We start from the raw sequence: 16,735 nt of genomic DNA, 5'->3' as shown, positions 1-16,735 counted from the left end.
ATATTTTTTAAGCATTTCTGATAATTAATTAAAACTGAGTTGTGGTGTTTAAGGTTTCTTCCATGAGGTGGGGTATGGGAATATACCTAGTGATCTTAAACTGTGAGTTTTTGTTAGTGTTGTTTAAAACTTTCTCATTCATCTCAGTGCTCCACAAAATCACAAGTATAATGTGAACCTATTCTTAACTTTTCCTCTCTGACACTGTGAATGGTTAGCATCTTCTTTAGTGAATAAAGTAATTCACTGTTAGACCTGTATGTGTTCTTATTTTCTATCCTTGTGCATGTGGGGGCCAACCAAATAACTGTAACTTGGAGAACTTAAAAAGCCAATAATTATAGAGTTGATGCAAGCAACGGCTCTATCTGTTGGTCTTGTTTGGCTCATTTTATTTTTTTAAATGTTAAAACTGGTGGCCTAGGGATGTTCAGCAGTCTTAGCCACTACCACCACAACAAACCGCCCTGTGCAAAAAAGATATATCTTTATCCATGTCTCTCTATCCTTAGTAAAGCATAAACATGCAGGAAAATCTAATTTAAAAAATCCCATACCGTGTACATACCGTGTACCAAAAGTATACTGTCCTGTAAACTACTAGATAAGAAACATTGGGTAAGTGGCATTATGGGTGAGTAATTGCACATGTAATTAATTGTATGCACCAACTACTGTACTGGTAATTGTATGGACTTACTACAGTAAGTCACTCTGGGTAAGGAAGTTGGTTAAAATTACTGAAATGTAAATGTGTTAAATAAACACATTGTATTTTGTTGATGGTGGACATTTTTGTTTGAGACTTAGCCAACAATGTTTTTGGTTGTAATGGAGTAATTTTGACAATTATATATTGTCTACAGGGTTAGAACATTATGTAACCATTAATTAATTAGGTATTATACATGTGTATAACACTGTATACATAAATAATACACGCTGAAATATTTAAAAACATTGAAGACACTTTGTAATCCCCACAAACAATATATAGGGGTTAGACTGCTTTTCATCAACAGGTGGCGCTGCTCACTACCTTATACATTTTCTTGAACAGCAAAACATCTGAGATCTACTGTAAGTATAGAGGCAATTACATTTAATAATTTAGCTGATGCTTATCCAGAGTTATGATCTGACCAGTGGACAACTTTCCTTACAAGTTTTTTGTATAGTTTTTTGTTCAAACAATAACAAAAGAAATCATCAAATTACAGCTGCTATTTCCTTCTCCGGTGTTACAGCTCCGGTTAATTAAGTGATGCAAAACCTTGTTTTTTTTGTTACATCATTGTTCCATAAGGTATTTGTAATTTGTCGATTATCTGGAACTGCTATTATTTTGGAACCACATATATTGTATTTTAGTACACTAAACTGCATTCAAATAAAACTTAAGTATTCTTTAAATATGAATTAGTATATTTCAGTGTGTTAAAATTGAGCCACATATTTTCATACTTTAGTGTACACTAACGGTCAAAGGTTCTAGAACAGTCTTAAGTCTTAATGTACTCTGTTTAAAGTCTTAATATACTCAGAAGCCACCTTTTGCAGACATGACAGCTAATCACCCTTGTTTCATTCTTTTTACAATGGAAATCAAATATTCAGAAAGTTCCCCCCAACACTTACAGAGGTTCCCAAAAATGTTTTACACCTGCAGGTTGCTTTCTTTTCCTTTCCTGCCCAGTTCATCCCAAACTTGCTCAATGGGTTTTAAGTCTAGAGACTGTGCAGGTCATACCATGATTTTAAGCCTACCGACTTGTTCTTTCTTCTAATGTAGTTGTTTTGGGTCATTCTGGGTGTATGTTTTGGGTCATTATCTTGCTGTTGGATGAACCTTTGACCAACTAGGCATACACCAGAGAGTATTACATGGCACTGAAAAATGGTCTGGTGGCCGCTTTGGTTCAGAGTGCCGACTCTGAATCCAGCAAAAGAATCCCAGACCATCACACTTCCTCCTTCATGTTTGACAGTTGGTGTCACACACTGAGGAACCATCATTTTGCCTACTCGACCGCATACAAAGACCCTCCATGATGAACTGAAGATTTTAATTAATCTGTCTATAAGACCTTAGTCTTCAGTAGTTCACTGGCGGTGCTTTATGGCCCAGGCATGTGCCATCTTAATGCCACGTGACCTGTCAAACCTGCAGCTTGAAGACTTCTCTTCACAGTCAAAACTGAGACTTGTTTACTTCAACCAGTGTTCAGATGTGCTTGAAGCTGTTGTCCTGTGAGCCGAATATCACGCAATCTGTTGACTCACAGAAACGTGTCTTCTGACTCTGTAGCTTTGGGACTGCCAGACCCCTCCCTGTCAGTGTCCTCCAGTTTCCAACTGCCTTCCTCCAATTTCAAACTGTACTCACTGACACCTTGGCTTCCTTTGCAATTTCCTTAAAGGAAAGACTTACACATTTATGGGTTATAATGGGCTGACTGTCTTCCTTTGTTAATTGCCCCTTTCTCCCCATTATGAGGGCAATATACTATTTCCTGCAATACAATACTGTCCAAATAATGCTTAAGAGGGTGTAATAACACATTATGTTCCAACACTGCTTTTACACAAACAGAGGGTTTGGAAGTAATCATCGAAAGTTGGGGAACCTGTAGGAATTGTTAGCGTCAACTTTCAAGGCTTAATTTACTTCCGTTGATTCCGAACAGCTGTTGTTAACCCATTACTTCCCTGTTTTTGGATACAGTAACTTTTTGTTTTTACCTGTCTGTTTAAAGCTTATCTTTGTACATTTTCAGGTTATTTACTGGACTTGAACTGCTTACATTTCAAGAAAAAATCTAAAAATGTGGTTTTCTAAAACCTTTGTCCGGTAGTGAACGTATACATGATTGGAAATACTATTTTAGTACACTTGAAATATACACTTGTATTTCGAATATATAATTATATACTTTTGTCGTATTTTGTGGTGAAATAATTATTCGATTGTCTTTAAAGCTTTACCGTACCGCTCCTTTACAGGACAGCAATACACCTGATTCAACGAACAACGTGTTGTGTTATTAATAAAATAGGTGGTTTTACAGCATAGGTGTGGAACTAAAGCCTGAAAACCCTGTAGCACTTTAGATCCAGCTAAGTCTCGGGAAAATTGTTTATGTAAACTCTGGAGAGACAACGGACAAACGTTTTAAAGCATGACTGGTTTGCATACGCCGTCCTCTTTATTCACATTGTCCCTCCCTCACCATACTTTAAACCCGATTCATTTCCACCAAATGCTGTTACCTCGCGCTAAATCTGACATAGAAAGACATTCCAACAGAACTCTGCTGAGAATTTGCCTAACTTCCATTCCAGATCTCAAATTGTAGATTATGAAAGAAGAAATATAATTCTTTATTCGTTCCAATGAAGAGAAAATACTTATCGAGAACACTGGAGAGAACCAACATATTGGGAATAAGCGTTTTTAAAGTCTAGCTGTGCAACTTCATTGGCCTCAAGAGCATCGTGGTTCATCTTGTAACATTGTGACATGCACGAGTTTTGAAACGGAAATATATACATTCGAAGCTCTTAGGTAAGTTTCTTGTCAGTGATAATTTGCGGTTAAGAACATCAATAAAAATAATAATCATCAATATTGTCATATAGTTACAGATTCATGGCTACAACGACTTTTTGGTGTATTATATATCATGTTTTGTTGAAGCGTTGTGGATATTCAAGGCTCTTTAACGTTGACTGCAAATTGCAGCTATGTAGTGTAAATGTACAATTTGTACACCGTTTGTTCACTATATAAAGGCTGTGAATAGAGATGATTTTCACAAGACAACTACAACTTTTTTTTTATAGAATCCCTGTGGTTTAAACAGCTTCGACCTCTAGCAGCAACCTTTATCATTGCTTTGAAGGCGTATGGATTATATTATTATGGCTTGGTAGCTCGAATGTTCCTTGTGATGTTAACAGTAGGGTAGCCTCTCTTCTCTATAATGTGGCAACTCGGTAATGCAGGAGATGCTTCGCCCCATTGTAATCAGTCTATTACTTTAGTAAGTATAGCTGTTGAGTTTGGTTAAAAGATTGACCTCTCCTTATTTTTTGTGTGTTGCTACAATGAAAGTGCTTTGTGGATGCACTTAACTCTCGGTTATAAAGCTACTTTTTAAAAATAAATTCAGCTCAAATAAATAGTTTAGATAACGCTTCCTTGGAAAACTACAATCTCCACATCAATGTACATTTTCTTCACTGAACAGGCAGCGTTACAGAGTTAAGCTTTGTCCCAAATATGCACTATACATTTGTTAATTTGACCCAGTCTCCTACTGTAGGAAAATTCTGACATCAGCAAGGAATTGTGAGTTGTAATGTGGATTATAATTAAAGGACATGTATCAGTTGATAAAAGATGTAGGGTAAAGTTTACAAAATATAGCTCAAAATAAAAACTTTGTAAGCCTTGTTAACTCAAAAGCATTTCCTGTTATGCTTGTCCTGAAAAACAGTTAAGTTATCCTGTAAAAGGGTGATCAAATTAAAATCTTTCATCTGTAAGTGCATGAGTTGCATCAGATCAAGACACCTGTTTCTAATTTAGGTCTGCAGTATGCCTCCAAAGAAAAAACGTTTGGGAGTTTGACTTCTATGACATCACTCAAAGTCAGAACTTTTCAATGCATTTAAGACAGGAAGTGACAGTAATAATTTTTTTATTGTGTCTGAGTGGGTGTAGCCTAGTGCTGTAGTTTTCAGCAAGGGCTACATTGGCAATCCACAAGGAGTTTTTCAGAAGATTGATTGGCTAAGGGCTTCTCCAGATAAGATAAAAGGTGCTCAGTGAAACAGTCGTTAAAAAAGGTTTAGAACTATTGGCCTAGTGTATGATTTTAGAGAAATATTTTGGTATGGATTGCTCAACTGGGGGTTTAGTAAATGCACTTTTAAGCTTTTGAAAAAAAATGTGCTTTTAGTTTGAAGTAGGAAATTACCTTTCATCTGTCAAAGCATTCAAGATGCTGTATGGTGAAGTAAAATATGATAAAATCTGTTTAGATAAATCTCAAAGTATAAACAGTTTATTGAGCTGCATAACTGTTTTAAAACAGGAAACGATGGCATTCTCATGTGTGAATCATTCTTTTCTCTCCCTCTTCTCAAAGGATTCAATGATCTGCCCACACGAGAGCCGCAAATTGCGCCATAGTTCAACGTCCATGGACATCTTCCTGTTCCACAAGTCATCATATGCAGACAGTGTCCTGATGCACCTCAATACACTGCGGCAACAGCGTCTCTTCACAGATGTGCTCCTCCATGCTGGAAACCGCTCCTTTCCCTGCCACCGTGCAGTGCTGGCCGCATGCAGCCGCTACTTCCAGGTAAAGAAAGTGGACTTGTTAAACATGGCATCTGACTTTTTCTACAACTAATGACCGAACAAGCTGAAAAATCGCATGAATACAAAATTACTAGTACATTTAGCTGAGTTAGTCACAATCAAAATGCATCGCAGGTTTGATGTTTTCAAGCACAGTCACCTATTAAATAGTCAGCGAACTGTTTTAATTTTCCATAAAAAAAACTTGACATATTTAGTCACCATGCTAATGGTCTTTGTTTCCCACCCTTTTTGTTGAAGGCCATGTTTTCTGGGGGGCTGAGGGAGAGCCAAGCCAGTGATGTGAACTTCAGGGACTCCATCCACCCGGATGTCTTGGAACTTCTCCTGGAATATGCCTACACTTCCCGGGTGGTAATCAATGAGGAGAATGCAGAGTCCCTATTGGAGGCCGGGGACATGCTGGATTTCCAGGACATCCGCGATGCCTGTGCTGAGTTCCTGGAGCATAATCTTGCACCATCAAATTGCCTGGGCATGCTGCTGTTGTCTGATGCCCACCAGTGCACCAAGCTGTCTGAGCTCTCCTGGGGCATGTGCCTCAGGAACTTCCCAGCCATCTGCAAGACGGAAAACTTTCTCCAGCTTCCTAAAGACATGGCAGTCACGCTGCTGTCGCATGAAGAGTTAGAGACTGAGGATGAGAGATTGGTCTACGAGGCCGCCCTCAACTGGGTCAACTATGACCTGGAGCGGAGGCACTGCCACCTGCCGGAGCTTCTGAGAACAGTACGCCTGGCCCTTCTCCCTGCCATCTTCCTCATCGAGAACGTGTCCACGGAGGAGCTGATCAACGTCCAGGCAAAGAGCAAGGAGCTGGTGGATGAGGCAATCCGCTGTAAACTAAGGATCCTGCAGAACGATGGGGTAGTGAACAGTCCCCTGGCCCGGCCCAGAAAGACCAGCCATGCCTTGTTCCTCCTGGGGGGACAGACATTCATGTGTGACAAGCTGTACCTTGTGGACCAAAAGGCCAAAGAGATCATCCCCAAGGCGGACATTCCAAGCCCAAGGAAGGAGTTCAGCGCCTGCGCCATTGGATGCAACGTCTATGTGACTGGGGGCCGCGGCTCGGAGAATGGCGTGTCCAAAGACGTCTGGGTCTACGATGCGTCTCGCGAAGAGTGGTCCAAGGCTGCGCCAATGATTATCGCCCGCTTCGGCCACGGTTCAGCAGAGCTCAAACACTGCCTCTACGTGGTCGGTGGCCACACAGCGGGTACGGGCTGTCCCCCTGCCTCACCCTCGGTTTCGCTAAAGCAAGTGGAGAGGTACGACCCCACGAACAACAAGTGGTCCATGGTGGCGCCGCTGAGGGAGGGTGTGAACAACGCGGCCGTGGTCAGTGTCAAGCTCAAACTCTTCGCTTTTGGCGGAACCAGCGTTTCCCACGACAAACTACCCAAGGTGCAACTTTATGACCCCCAAGAGAACCGTTGGTCTGTGCCAGCCTCTTGTCCGCAGCTCTGGCGCTACACCGCGGCCGCTGTTCTCAACAACCAGATCTTTGTCATGGGCGGGGACACAGAGTTCTCGCCATGCTCTGCCTACAAGTTCAGCAGTGACAGCTACCAGTGGACTAAAATCGGAGACGAGACAGCCAAGCGGATGACCTGCCAGGCAGTGGCATCTGGGAACAAACTGTACGTGGTGGGAGGGTACTTTGGCGCGCAGCGGTGTAAGACTCTGGACTGTTATGATCCGACCCTGGATGCGTGGAACAACATTACTACCGTTCCCTATTCCCTCATCCCCACAGCCTTCGTCTCCACCTGGAAACACCTTCCAGCCTGAATTATGTACTCTGCATCCAGCAAAAGCAACCGCCTTCATGGTGAGTGGATTAATAACAATATTGACCTTTTAAATAACCAGGCAATTCGCATTGATATTGACGTCTGAGTGGATTGATGATAAACATTAAGCCAGCCTTTCTACTGCCCATAGCCTTTCTACTGCCTCACACCTCCCTTATACAGTATTCCAAAAATCAATTCAACCCATTTAACAACAAATCATTCAATTTTGACTTTTGATAAACACAAACATTTGCCCTAAAAGTCATTAACTGCAGCCCTCAGAGTAGACCTAGGAATTGTACTAAAGCCAGATGTTTTCTGTCTGTCGAGTTGGGGAGGTTGAAAGGGAGGGGATGTGTAAAAAGCTAGTGATTTGTGCTTGGCCAGAGCAGTAGTGCTAGGTAGAAGGATCTACATGGGCTCGTCGATGGTGGTGGCCCCTATTGTTTATTGAAGTAGAAGCCTAATGTCTGTTTGAAAGGCCTGGGTGGGCTAAACCTCATGGGGTTGCACCGTAGGGTTTGTGCGGACTGTGGAGTGGGAGGGGCCTAGCTCTGGACTGATAGAAAACAGAGTGGTCTAGAGTCGGGGTCTTTGTCTTAAGGAATGCTCTCTCGCTAGCTCTGTCTGTCTTTTTCACCATATGTAGCTGTCTATTGTCTAACTTCTTTAATTGTAACTGGTATAAAGGAACAGAGTGATGGTAACGTGCCAGCCTGGCTTCCTTTCTCTGGTTTTTAGTTTCTCTTAATGGCTGTTGTCTTTTTTCCATAGTGCTGTGTAATAGAGCTAGTGCTGAAATACTGTATTGGTTTTAACATAAAGTTCATGTTTTCATCAAGAGTATATCACATTCTGCCACTGCATCAAGGTTTAACTTTGATTCTTAGGTTACTCCACCCTTGGGAAGTCATCATATACCCCATACTGCAAGCATGGGTTTTCAGGGGTTTTCCATAGGGAACTCCATGGTGACATGGTGTGCAATGTTCCTGCCTGTGGAATGTTGCCCACCTAGGTAGCTATGCCAATAAATCGTGGAGTGGTGAAGAGCTAGTTGCGGAGGGTCCTTTAGAGAGTGGGTTATAAATGTTTAAAATAGGCCTCAGTCCCCGCTGACTGCCAAGGACCCCCATCAACACTTTTATAAGCTGCAACATAGTACTCTTCTAAACAAACAAGCAAGCAGCCAAGTCAAAGAGGAGTGGTCAGAGAGTGCTAAAGGAAAGGCTTATTCTCTCCATATCTATTTAAATTATCAAACTATTTATCCATCTCCCAATATGTCTCTCACTCTTTCTCTAAACGATTCTCTCTCCGTCTCCCATAGCTTAGGAAAGTGCTATTGATGTCATCAGTCTTTTCCTCCTCGTTATATATTAAGTATCCTCAGTCTACTCTTATCCCAATGTTGCCGTTAGATGTCTAATATCTAGTAGTGATTAGTCCATTGATTTACCTCTTAAAGGCTAAATTGGTGAACACATCTAAAACATGTTAGTGTAACTAAACTAAATTATGTCAATTACTTCATAAACCACTGCTGTTTTTCACCTGACCAATATTTTGACTTTGTCTTCGTAGGTCTCATCCATCTAATGGATTATTCATCATATGTATAAGATTCAAGACTGAGAAGATGCAAGAATTGCTGTTCAATGCAAGGAAGAAAAGAAAACATAACCGATTACCATGAAGGATTGTCAACGGGTGGATTACTAAGGTAACCAGTGGTGTTTACATGAAGGATGAATATAAACTCTGTCATCTCATAAGGACTTTATATTCCAAAATGTGTATTTCCTTATTTTTCTGTAATGACTGATCCATGTGGACAGTATTTGGAGTAATCAAGTCATTATGTAATTTGGATTCCACTTATTTGTTTTACTTCAACTGTCCTTGATACTGACTGCAAAAGAACTAGCAAGTAATGCACATGGGGCAATGGAAAGATCAGAATTTGCTCTGTTGTAATAGAGAAGCCGCTCTAGTTAAGGACCTACAGCTGAAGAGGAAAGTAAGGAAGCCATTGTTACCACTACACAGGTACCTCATAATCTCCAGCAGGTTAATGTGGAAAAATATTCTTTATAGGATTTTTTTTTTTGTATTTATGAGGTAAGGTTTATCTTTCCCCAAAGACTGAATGTATTAAAAGGGGTGTGCTTTAACTTATTGTTTTTCTGCTTCATTTCTGTCATTTCCTTGCCCTTTTCAACAGATTTTCTTTTAGTTTTTTGAGGTTGAGTCACATGTACGCCTCCAATATGGGAGCATCTCCACTCTTTGTAGAAATTAGGAAAAATACCCTCCATCTGATTGTAATACACTGTAGGCTTGCCAAATGAAATTAGGACACAAAAGTGATACTGTAGGAACTTTTACTTCACCGACTGTCACTGCAAGACAAAAGTGCGACAGTTGGCAGAAATTAATGAACACTTCATTACATTATTACGGAAACATTCCAGGTTTACAGTCATCTTCAACCTAGCTAGCGTTTCCCCCTGAGAAACCAATGTAGGAACTCTGCTCTGACATTCCTTTAACACCTGCTACATTAGGATAATATGTGCCAAATAAACACTGAACACACTAGGGAAATATTTAAGTTGGGTGCATGACAATGTTTGTATTACTGTCTTCTCTATCTCTTTGTTGTGGTTTGTGTCAGCTTTGTGTCTCTGTCTCTCACCTCTGTCCATTCCTGATATCCAGTTGACATGTTGTGGATATCAGGAATGTAGAAACCCATGAAACCTGCACACCAAACCACAAGCCATCATCTTCCTCATAAGTCTTATGATGCAAAAACGTTTTAAATAATTGTGTGCTATGTTGTGTATGTTTAATAACTTAAATATTGTGGCTGCGAGAATTCTGTCACTCACCGCCATCCTGGAATGTGACATCCACCCCCAAACCTTCCCACAACTATCAGACAACACTTCACAACTATCAGACAACACTTCACACCTATCAGACAAGACTTCAGAATGGCTGCTTTAGATAACAGGGGTTCCACCCATTAGGTCAAAAGGGGTTCCGTAGCTACGCCCAACAAAGGGTTGTTCTCTATTGAGATTTTGGGGAGTGTCTCTTGATGGTTGGATGTTTGTTGAGGCCCTGACGTTTTTGTCTAAGACCTCTTCACGCAAACTGATTGACGATGTATATTATCTATTTTTTTTTGCCTGGGTGAATATGTACTATTATTAAAAGATTGTCATTGTACAGTTTAAATGACATGCCATCATACTTGTGTATACATTCCATTTCGTCTACTGGAAATCATTGACATTTTGTACAAGTGTATTTTTTTTCACAATGTGAAATTCATTGCTAATAAAAGTAAGAGTTTTTCTCTTTTCCCATGAATTGATCCACCTGAATTTTGTCTCTTCTAAAACAATGGCTCATATGGGATGATCATGATTTTTATTGCCTACTAAACCTGTTGCTGATTTAATGCATGCTTGTCTTGGGTGTGATCTTCCTGTTCCTATTGTTGAACAATGACATACTGGCTGCATCAAATCATTTAAATGTTTTCGATTGTGTGCCTTCTAATCCCCTATACACACAAAGGGTCTATGTATTGTGGTCATGAAGGGCCGTACTGGAGGCTTGGTCAAACGTAGTGCACAACACAGGGTTTAGGGTTTCATTGGGAACGCAGTCATGAACAGCAGTTAGACCGACAGTGAAATCACATTCCTTTAACACAACGCAACACTCCTTGGGAAAAGGTTGAAATGCCAGCTGAACTTGCTCATGTAGGTTAGGCTTATACACATTTACAGTTGAAGTCATATCTATCTGTGTAAAGACACTAGATGTTATTCATACACATCTTTTGGTCGGCTTTTGTGCTGAATTTGTAGATGATGGGTCGGACATTGAATTAGTGTACTTCATTTTGGCTTCGAAATTGTTTTGTATCCCATGGTATTTCAAATCATGATATTTGGCATTTTTAAGCTTCCAGCTTTAGCTCAGCTAATACACACACAAACAGTAAGGCTTTCTTATAGATACTGTAAAAAACAATGAGGCTCATTGTTTTGACCAACCCAGCAGACAGAAGTCATAAGGATGTCAAAGAGGGGGCATGACTACTTCTTGATGAAGGAATATCAACAACAAACATTTGTATGCAAGGAATTAACATTGCTTTCCTGCTTGGAATGCTACCTGCTATGAACTTCCTTATAGGTCAGTTTAGTTCTTTAACTAACCTGGATTCAGGAGATCTGTTTGACATTTTTTTTGTCAAGGAATTCTCCCTACGGACGCTAACAAGGTGGATTGAAGGCAGGACTCATGTTTCATCAGATTAAGAGTAATTAAAATGATATGGGGTGAACACAAGGACAGGATTGCAGCCTACATTGTCTAGAGTAGACCAGAATGTCAGGTTTGAAATGAGTCCATGATATTGACCAAGAGCAATTATTAGGTCACATATTTTTGGCCTGACTACTGCCTGGGCTGAATAGCTTTGTGCGTAATAGGCGTAGGTACTGATACAGGCCAACCTCAGACAAGTGCACTAAATGGTTTTATTAGAATGGGCTGCAACTTAAAGGGGTGATGTGACAGAAATGCCAGCTATGAAGATGAATGAAATGAGTGTACATGGGGAGCTCAATAATTCCTGAGCAGTAACAATTAGCAGAGAGCTCTGTTGGTCTGACTCACTTCATATTTGACTGATGGAATTTCAATGTAAGACTGGGAAGGTGTGTAAAGTGACCCATTCATGCCCATTTCATACCCACGTTGAAAATAAAGATTATACCAGTTACTAGTTATGCTGGTGACTAGCTTGAGCTGGACATGCTAGAACACTCTTAGGGTATGTTGTTGTTGCTGACCAGCTTAATTTCATGCCTGGTTTTTAAGCCTGTTAAAACAATTTGGTCAGAAATACTTTCTCTGAGACTTTTTTTGTTATATTTATTTGCCCTAAGTCTGTTCCATTGTAAGCAGTGAGATGTGGTGGAACCACACTGTGTGTTTGTGTGTCACAGACCCATGGCTGCTGACCAGCTCAGTGCTTTGTGACTCTGGACCCCACCCACACAAATACACACATACCCCTTGACCGCAAGCCAGATCAAAGTTCACGAGAGATTGATCCCCTTTTTTTAGCTGCTTCTGGGGGTTTCAGAGGCCCTTGGAGACCCCAGTGCAGTTGATAATCAGTTTTGCATAGGCCCAATAAATAACATCTTCTTCTTGCTCTTGTTGACTTTTACTAAAATGTCTTCTCCAGTATTCTGTTTGGTTCAGAGTTGGCTTCTAACAACTAGCGATTCAACAAGACTAAACACTAACCTTAGATGGAACTTCAGTGTGGTGGGTCATCAAAACACAGCATAAGGTGAGTTAGCAATCAGAGGTAAAGCAAGCGCTAACTGGTAGCAAGGTCTACAATCGCAGCAGTGTGCCACAGTCTTAAGTGGATAGTCATTCACCTTTCATGCTATGAATCTGGTAGCTCTGTATGAGTTTTAATCGGCCATGCATAGCTTTGTCTCTGTTTTACTACTTAGGCTTTGAGATACGTCACTGCATGATCTTGTTTTGTGGGCAGGTTGTTGCTGTAAATGAGAATGTGTACTCACTCAATAAAAAATACAAATATTTACAGTCATTACAACAGTTGAGAAGAATAAAAAGAAGAGGAAGAAGAAAAGGAAGAAAGGTTTAATGTCTTGTTCAGTACACTTACAAGATTGAAGGATGTGATAATACATACAGAGTGGAACATGTTGCAAAATGGTTTGCTACAGTGTACACTAATGAGCACGACATAGTTTTGCTCCCAACTGCAATCTTTGGCACTCAGCAGGTATCTTTGTGTTGGGTTACGGAACTGGCCTGAGTTTCTGCCACTGGCTCTGCTATCGATTATGGCTGGCATGCCTAACAGAATAAACTGTATAGAGGAAAATATCTGGAACAACGTCTGGAAAAACACGTCAACTGGACCTCATAATGAAACAATTTACAGAAAGCCGTTAGCAGAAGGCTCCCTTAAGCCCCTGTTCTGGAATGGAACCTTCCAGGTTCCTTTTTTCTCTCATGAGTGATAAACAATTCCATGTGAAAACCATTTCACTAATCTCAACATATTGTAGATTTTAACACTAGATATATTCCACTAAGAAATCTGTCTATTTCCAAATGAGTCTTGCATGACGGAACATGGGAGCTTACATTCTGCCTTGATTCCAGTGCCATATTAAAACTAGCTAGCTTAGCTCTTTGTGCTGAAGCATTCCTGATTCAACTGTTCTAGCTCTGTCTACCGCGGGAAACAAGTGCCCCTTAGGAGGTCCAACCACCGCATAATCCTCTCCTCTGGAGACCGGATACATTGTTATGCTAGTTTGGTTTGAAGAAACAGATGAGTGAATCCCTCCTTTAAAAGAGGAACGAGATGAAGGGATACGAGGGAATAGAAAAGAACTAGTGACCATCTATACCTCCAGGGTCTTCCTGGGGTAATTTCTTCATTCTTTTCTTCCCAGCCATTAACTGCTGAAAGTGGATAAGTAATCCATTCAGAAAGGATTTGTTCCAGTCCACACTAAAGAACATTTTAGAATTGATACAGTCAGTGCTAATTGGTACAGTATGCTAGTTTTGTGCTGCTACTGGAACCCATCGCTTCTGAATGAAGAACGGTGTTGGAGTAGAGGTCATTTCTACATTCCCCCTATCTTTCATTTGGAAAATTTTCCAATGTCCAGATTAATTACATGATTCACATGTTCATAGGGTACAAACAGCCTTCGAAACAGCTAATGAAGCCAGGTTTTAATTGATTTGCCAGTGAATGAGATTGCAGTTAACACAACAGAAAATGAGAGGACAGTGATGTTTACCATTAAACTAATATCAAGCTTTGGCACTGCTCTGATGTTCACCATTAAATTAACATCTGCCTCATGAAACTGTGAGCTTTTTCTATATCTCTGCCTTTGTCAGACTAAAACCTGTAACTTGGTAAGCCTTCATATAAATCAGCAGGCTTCTTAACCTTAATTTCCTGTAGTGGATGTGATCAAGAGGGAGTTGCTGCTACTTCCTCTAGCTCTGGTGTGTGTGACTGTGTGTATAATTGATGGATCTCATCTCCCCTTGGTTTATTACCAAGCATCTATACCCCTCCCTCTCAGTCCTCTGTAGTAGAGGGATGTAGGCTGACCAGAGGTCCATGTGAGAAACCTAGCTATTAAACGCACAATTACTCTCTTTATCACCCATGGCGACATGTCTCCTTAGCTCACGTGAAAGCTTGTGGTGTCAATGGCGGGCTAACCCTTCAAAAAAAATTTGACCCCAGAGCTAACGGTGCAGACATTGTGTCCTGTACCCTTGAGGCCCTGATGAGTAACAGCGAATGGAGTGAAGAGAAATAGGTCACTGTCTTTCTGTCTCCCAAACAGTTTCATGGTTTGTCCGACTTCCCCTTTCTTTATTCGGAAAGGTTCATCAAAGTTTGTCAGTGCATCAAAATTAAGCTGATCTCTGGTTATTAGGTTATCACAGGTGCACTGTTTGATTTGTAGGATTTAAGGACAGTGGGGGCTTAGACCACACCCAGTTGCAGCCCCCCGTTAAAAGAATAAACAAGTTGCAAGTGCACTTTGCAAACATTGAGGATTTAGACCATTGAAATATTACATATTTTTTTATTTTTTAACTTTTTCCCAAAACAAGGGTATTTATCCCAAAACTAGGGGACGAAATAAAAATTAATCTGTTCCGATCCAATATTTTCTGTATATTTAAGACAAAAAGGCTATATACCTGACACCCTCCGACACCACACGATTTCGTCTTTGCTCTTTGCGGATGATGTTGTCGTGTTGGCCCCTTCAAACCAGGACCTTCAGCATGCGCTGGGACGGTTTGCAGCCGAGTGTGAAGCGGTGGGGATGAGAATCAGTACCTCCAAATCCGAGGCCATGGTCCTCAGTCGGAAAAGGGTGGCTTGCCCACTTCAGGTTGGTGGAGAGTGCTTGCCTCAAGTGGAGGAGTTTAAGTATCTAGGGGTCTTGTTTACGAGTGAGGGAAGGATGGAACGGGAGATTGACAGACGGATCGGTGCAGCTTCTGCAGTAATGCGGTCGATGTATCGGTCTGTTGTGGTGAAGAAAGAGCTGAGCCGCAAAGCTCTTTCTTCACCACAACAGACCGATACATCGACCGCATTACTGCAGAAGCTGCACCGATCCGTCTGTCAATCTCCCGTAAAATTCTCAGCCTTCGATTTACCGGTCAATCTACGTTCCTACTCTCACCTATGGTCATGAGCTTTGGGTCATGACCGAAAGGACAAGATCCCGGATACAGGCGGCCGAAATGAGGTCACCTGGGAGGAGCTCGGAGTAGAGCCGCTGCTCCTCCACATCGAGAGGGGTCAGCTGAGGTGGCTTGGGCATCTGTTTCGGATGCCTCCGGAACGCCTTCCTGGGAAGGTATTCCGGTCCCGTCCCACCGGGAGGAGACCCCGGGGAAGACCTAGGACACGCTGGAGGGACTATGTCTCCCGGCTGGCCTGGGAACGCCTCGGTGTCCCCCCGGAAGAGCTGGAGGAAGTGTCTGGGGAGAGGGAAGTCTGGGCATCCCTGCTTAGACTGCTGCCCCCGCGACCCGGCCCCGGATGAAGCGGAAGAAGATGAATGAATGATGAATGATGAAAGGCTATATACTTTATGTAGGTAACCTGTCTTTCAACCTGCCACAGCATATGCTTTCAGTACTTAATTACAGAAGCTGTAAGTTTGATTTGGGTCTCAGTTACCTAAATCATCCTCTTTCCTGCCATTATCCGCTGTGCACTGCTTTTCTTAAGGCTTGGGCATATATAGGCGCTTGGCTTGCGCTCCAACATGAGAGCAATTAGCACCTCATTCACTTCACACTGAATACATCTCAGCAGGGACTGCAGTGTAGACGATCAGTTTTTCACTTGTGCAGGAGATACTCCCTTCTCTTCACTCCAGTTAACTTTTACTAGCGATTTCTCCCGATCTCTAACTAGCTCTGAGCTGGTGTCTAGCGACTAGCGATACAACAAGGCCAAATGCTAAGTGTTAGATGCTAGCTGTGGGTGATCATCAAAACACAACATGAGGTGAGTTAGCACCAAATGGTCACAAGTTCTACAGTCGCCATGGTGTGCCACAGCCTTAAATGTTCCATTTACCTGCTGTCCTCATGCTGGCTCATCTGCAATTTAGAGGTGCGGCATGTCATTAGATACATTTTTTACTTTATTAACTAAATAAATTAAATGCTAATATTAATGAATGCAAAAAAATTATTTGTGCTGTCAGATCTCAATTAACTGTTGTACAGTCATCTCCCAAAAAACTGTGAAGCACCTATTGCAATATTCTCTCCACCTGCCCCAATAAGACACTAAATAATATGCAATTACTGGTAATAAAGGCTACTATAATCTTGACTATAACCAAAACATTTCATCATGTTATTCCAGAACTAGCCTCTTTACTGGCTG

The 16,735-nt window shown here is 41.3% G+C and overlaps 1 protein-coding gene across 1 annotated transcript; it reads left to right on the top strand.

The window, feature by feature from the left end:
• Positions 1-3,255: 3,255 nt before the first annotated feature.
• LOC105025404 (ectoderm-neural cortex protein 1) lies at positions 3,256-10,572 on the top strand. Its single transcript, XM_010896049.3, has 4 exons — positions 3,256-3,565; positions 5,154-5,372; positions 5,633-7,226; positions 8,776-10,572. Exons 2-3 carry the CDS (start codon positions 5,160-5,162, stop codon positions 7,184-7,186), a joined length of 1,767 nt encoding a protein of 588 aa, XP_010894351.1. The 5' UTR covers positions 3,256-3,565; positions 5,154-5,159; the 3' UTR covers positions 7,187-7,226; positions 8,776-10,572.
• Positions 10,573-16,735: the final 6,163 nt, after the last annotated feature.

This window comes from Esox lucius, chromosome 13 (assembly GCF_011004845.1).
Source record: "Esox lucius isolate fEsoLuc1 chromosome 13, fEsoLuc1.pri, whole genome shotgun sequence".
NCBI lineage: Eukaryota > Metazoa > Chordata > Actinopteri > Esociformes > Esocidae > Esox > Esox lucius.
This window is presented reverse-complemented; position numbering and strand designations above follow the sequence as displayed.

What these genes read in the sequence shown, in the direction of transcription:
- LOC105025404 (XM_010896049.3), top strand. Translation starts at nt 5,160, where the DNA reads ATGATCTGCCCACACGAGAGCCGCAAATTGCGCCATAGTTCAACGTCC. An exon ending in CATGCAGCCGCTACTTCCAG is followed by an intron (nt 5,373 to 5,632) that starts GTAAAGAAAGTG and finishes TTTTTGTTGAAG; the next exon opens with GCCATGTTTTCTGGGGGGCT.